The following is a 5,606-nucleotide window of genomic DNA, read 5'->3' on the forward strand; positions in this document are numbered from 1 at the left end:
TGTTAGTGGCTCAGTCATGTCGGACTCTTTGCGACACCATGAGTTATGTAGTTCACCAGGCACGTCTGTCCATGGGATTCTGCAGGCAAGAATACTGGAGTGGGTTGCCAAGCCCTTCTCCAGATTTCCTAATCTTACACTTAAAAAAAAAAGAGGTCAGCTTGGGCATGTCCCCACTCTTCTGCCCACTTTCCCTAGGCGCTGACTGCAGTGCTAACTGCGTGCTGACAGCTGTGCTGACAGGGGTGCTGAGGGCGTGTTGACAGCGGTGCTGACAGCGGTGCGGACAGCCAGCTGATGGCGGCTGCGGCCACTGTGGCATCACCCGCGGGGTACTTTGTGACTCAGGAGCTGGGGCGAGGCCTTTAGTGCAGGCGGCACAGTCCGGCAGCCAGACCGCGCAGCAGTTTGTGCCTGAAGCACTGCGGGCCGCTGTGGTGACCCAACACTCCGCGGCGGCCCTTCACTCTCCAAACATGTCAGCCTCCACCAGCTCTCGCCGACCCATCAAGGGAATCCTGAAAAAGAGAAGTCCCGCGGCTTCCTCAGTCGCAGGCTCGGCCCAGCAGTCCGGTGCACCACTCCCGGATGTCCATAAAAAGAAATCCCGGAAGTGGGACGAGTCGAGCATCTTGGCTACCTGCCGTCCAGAGTACAGAGACTACGATTTCATGAAGGTGAATGAGCCCAGCACTCCCCAGTTCGGTCTGCAGGATTATGGGGAAGGAAGTTCAGAAACTTCTTTCGACGCGACTCTCGACAACTTAGCCAAGAGATTAGCCGCCATCTACATCTCCGATTCCGACTATCCAGCGCGGGAGCCCGAACTGGATGGAGCGCATAGCAGCAAACTCTACCTTGACAGGCAAGAGAAACATCGGCAGTTCGAAAGGAAAAGGAAACTTCACTACAGCGAAGGAAAGAACATCGAACTCGCCAGACTACTGATTTCCACAGATCTACTGCATGACGACGAGGATGAAGAAAGTTGGCACGTCGTCAGCCACGACAAGACTACCACCCAGGAAGACGCAGAGCAAGGTGCCACCAGCGATGAAGGCCTGAAGACCCAGACCGCCTGGTACACCAATGATGGTGACGAAGACGACGACAAGTAGACCGCATTTGATACAGTAGACAATGGTGGATCTCCACGTGGCAGTTGTGGCATCCACATCTTGTTCCTCTAGTCCGCGGCTGCTTCTTCTGTGCAGCTCGGGCAAGTACTGAAATACTTAACAGTTACATTGCACTGTGATAATTCAATGGTAAACATCGCAAATAATAGCTTAACTGGAAAAATCTCTGCTTGGTACTCTGGTTCTTTGCCGTAAATACCGATTCTGGTATTCCTCTAAAACCGCATTACTTTGAGAAAAGTGTTCCTTAATGTAAATGTATATAGTATATAGCTTTTCATGTGTTAAAGGTTTCAAAGGGGTGCGGGGGGGGCACTAATTTATATTCACTTCTAACCATACTACCTTTAATTGAAATGGTTTTGTTATAAAGGGAAAAGGCGATTGGTCCAGTGGGTTATGTAGTCTGATGAATATTCAGGCTGTAAAACACTTGTCTTCAGGGTGATCGGCCTGTTTACTTGAGAGGGAATATATTATGTGATTGTTGCATTTTAGCTTTAAATTTTATCTTACTTTGCTTTCAGTGGTTACAAGAAAATGACTAAATGTTTTCTTGATTAAAAAAAAAGTCCTTTTCCCATGAATTATCAGGTTCAAATTGTCCCAATAGTCTACTCTGTGCACTATATGGGCAGATTTGATATCAATTATAACTCTTCTTTCCTCATCCCCAGGAAGTCTTGCCCTCTCCACTCTTTGTTACCTCATGCCCCAGGAGGACTGAGGAAACAAAGGGTGGAGAGAGTAAGACAGGTTTGAGAAGGAACCACCGAGGTAATATTAAACTTTTAAGAAAACTATTACAATATTGTAAAGTAACTAGCCCCCAACTAAAATAAATAAATTTATAAAAAAAAAAATAAGGCACAAAAAACTAAAATAAATAAATAAATAAATAAAAAAGAATAACTGATATCAAATCTGCCCATATAGTAGTGCATACAGGCAGAGTAGACACTGGAACGATTTTAACCTGATGATTCATGGAAAAAGGACTAGTTTTTATAAGAAAACATTTAGTCATTTTCTTGTAAACACTGAAAGCTAATTAAGATAAAATTCACTTTCACTTTTCTGGGGCATACACAGCACAGTTTTTATGGAGTATCATAGATGATCAAAACATCAGAAACACTTCCTTCTCTCAAATATTCTTTCATTTGTTGCCACAGTGTCACTTCCATTTCAACCATCATGGTCCCTCCAGTCTTCTAAGATGTGGAGAAAATAGACTGCATAGCAGAAGTGTAATAGTCAGGAAATAGAATTCAGTTGCTAAATTTCTACACCTTTTTGGTTTACAGCCTGCTAAATAATTTGCTATTATTAGTTCATCATTTGTTCTAATTACCTTTTAGAGAGCAACTGAGATTTTTTTTTCACAACAGACTCCTGTGAAACTGGTGACATGGTTACAGTCGCAGAATGTATGTGGACAGAAGACAGTTCAAAGGTTTTGTGTGTGTGTGTGTGTGTGTGTGTGTGTCTTTTTCCATTTTTCTCTTTGAAACATTACTGAGGTAATTGTGGGTTCACATGCTATTGTGAGAAATCATACAGAGAGAGCCTGTGTACCCTTCACCCAGATTCCCTATGGTAACGTATCGCAAAACTAGGGCAACGTCACAACAAGATATTGACACCATCACTACAATCAAGATACAGAACATTCCATCACAGCAAGAATCCCTCAGGTTGCCCATTTGCAGCCACATGGTCTCCATTTCTATAATTTTGTCATTTCAAGAATGTTATATAAAGGAAAACATGTAGCACGTAACCTTTTGGGATATACCAGATTTTTTAGCCTTTTATCCATTCAAGGACATATGGACTAGTTCCAGGTTTTGGTATTACAAATGAAGCTGCTGTGAACATTCATGTACAGGTTTTTGTGTCAGCATAAGTTTTCACTTCTCTGGGATAAATGCCCAGGAGTGCAATTGCTGGCTTGCATGGTAGTTGCAGTTTCCTAAGAAACTGCCAAATTGTTTTACGGAGTGACTGTGCCATTTTACATTCCCACCAGCACCCAGCAACGTGTGAGCATTCCAGTTTCTCTGCATCCTCGCCAGCATTTGGTGTTACCTCTATTTTTCATTTGTCATTTTTAATCTATGTGTACTGGTGTCTTAATTTGCCTTTTGCTAATAGTTAATGATGTTGAACATCTTTCCATGTGCTTATTGGCAATCTGTAGATCCTCTTCGGTGAAATGTTTTCTGCTCATTTTCTATTTTGATTATTTTACTATTCAACCTTGAGAGTTCTTTGCAATTTTTTTCACAATTGGTAGCTTATTATTATCCTCTCACAGACACTTTTGCAAAGCAAAAGGTTTTGATTTTGATGTGATTCACTTGATCAAGTTTTCCTTTTCTTTGTGGTGATTTTGGTACCCTTGTCAAATGTAATCTCGAAAGATTTTTTTTTTTTTCCAAATCATGATTTCCTAATTAAGTGACATGGTATTAGGATGCATAGATTATGGACCTTTATTATTTAAGTTTGATTTTCCTATGGAAAAAGGTATCTGAAAATGTTGAGTTCCAGTTTCAACTTTTTATCAACATCACCTCCCCTGCTTAACTCCTTTGATGTCACCATTTGTTCACTCATTTTTAAGTAGGAAATTCAGCCAGGCTGGCTTTTTAAAACCTGGGACAGAAAATGGTATAAATGGGTTGCTAAAAAAGAGTAACTTCTACTTGAATGTCAAAGCGAATCCATTTTCCCCCCTAGACTTTGAAATTGCTTCCATTGTTTCCCCTCTACATTAGTACACTAAATAGCATGCTCTAATAAGGCAGAGTATTATTTAAAAAAAAAATGATAGTCAAGAGCCACTAAATTGGTTCCTTGAAATTACAACCTCAATTTGACAAATACTGAACTCAAAGGATCAGAATTTTTTTCTCTTAAAAGATTTTGTTCTGGGAGTAACCCTGTAGGTACTTATCATCCCTTCACACTTTAGAGTAAATGAAGAACACGGTATGAATATGGATGAAAGGGAGGGGACTATGAAAGTGAGACAAAGAGGTACCCAGAAGCAAAGAGCTGGGAAGGGAGGGGGAGAAATGAGGGAAAAAAAATGAGTGGAGGTTTAAGCTCACTAGTTTTAAAAGTTATGACTTGCTCTCAATGAGTCATTAACTCTGAACCGTCATCAAGAGGACACAAAATCTTAGTGAAGAAATGATGAAGAAAAGAAGAGTTCTCCACTCAGCCAAATAATTAAAGCAATGCTATTACCCCTGCCACTACTAATCACCATTTATTGAGTATATGCAGTGTATCAGACAGGGTACCAGGGCTTTGAAAGCCTTATCTCTTTCAGTGATGCCAATGATCCTCTGAAATAGTATTTTGTCCATTTGAGAAAGGAGAAAATTTCAAATAAATAACATTGCATAGTTGGCCCAAATGTATAGCTGCTAGGTGGTAGAATCAGGATTCATACCCAAGCCTGTCTGGCAGACTCAGGCATGGTGTTTTCCCCACCGTACAGTACTGGCTCTGTGCAGGTCCTTAGTGGTGGTGGAAGCCACCCCACCCCACCCCACCCCACCCCTCCCCCCTAATCACACACATCTGTCCTCACCTTGTAGCAGGGGCTGCTTTTCTGTACAGACAGTGCAACTGGTCTAAGGAGAATGTCCTCCAGTCTATTCTAGGAGGGGCCTGTGACCTCTGCCACACTGCCCACGTCCTCCTGCTACCACCTCCCATCCCCTGCTCCGAGCTTGTGCTCGGCCAGGAGCCTGAGACATTCATTCATACAAAGATGCCACCAGGGACAAGTATATGTGTCAATTGCACTTTGAAGGGCACACATTTTTTGTGTGTGCATTTACCAAGTACAGCCCTGTGTCAGGTGCAGTAGCCAGGGAAAGAAAGATGAATGAAACACAATCTCTGCCCTCAAGGAGGTCTAAGTCTAGTGCGGGAGACCTGTATGGTTCTGAAATGTTCATTGATGGGAACACTTTCAAAGAAGAGGATGCCTGTATTTAAAGAGGGACAAGTCCTGACTTAGATTACGTAACGGCTTGAAGCAACGAAGGGATTTCCACATGCCTGGGAAGCAAGCCACACGCAGCCTTCAGAGGAGCCCCAGTCTCCTGAAGGTGAGGACAGAGGGAGCCTAGCCCTTGAGACCTGGTCTAGTTCAGCAGCAGCAGCCGCCCTGCTCACAGCTGGCTGGGGTTGGGGAGGCGGGCAGTAAAGAGGGATTATGGACCAGCCATGGAAGGAGTCACAAGTAGCGAGCTCAACAGAGAGAGATGAGGACCTCTGAGGCAATAACAAATGGTTCTGCATTGTTTTCTGGCAGAATCCTTTCCTGCGATGCTGAGTTTTGAACTTATTTGAATGAGGAATTGTAGACACTTTGTCTCAGAAGTGAAGCAGTTATGTAAAATGCGAACCATGCTTCCTTTGTTTTTGGCTCCTGCTTTATGC

The 5,606-nt window shown here is 43.0% G+C and overlaps 1 protein-coding gene across 1 annotated transcript; it reads left to right on the top strand.

Annotated features, from left to right (window-relative positions):
- The first annotated feature begins 393 nt into the window (after positions 1–393).
- LOC145535966 (protein phosphatase inhibitor 2 family member C-like) lies at positions 394–1,304 on the top strand. The gene has a single exon (XM_081564313.1). It carries the CDS (start codon positions 477–479, stop codon positions 1,116–1,118), a length of 642 nt encoding a protein of 213 aa, XP_081420439.1. The 5' UTR covers positions 394–476; the 3' UTR covers positions 1,119–1,304.
- The last annotated feature ends 4,302 nt before the right edge of the window (positions 1,305–5,606 follow it).

This window comes from Giraffa tippelskirchi, chromosome X, assembly GCF_054371585.1.
Source record: "Giraffa tippelskirchi isolate mGirTip1 chromosome X, T2T-mGirTip1v1.2.pri, whole genome shotgun sequence".
Classification (NCBI taxonomy): Eukaryota; Metazoa; Chordata; class Mammalia; order Artiodactyla; family Giraffidae; genus Giraffa; species Giraffa tippelskirchi.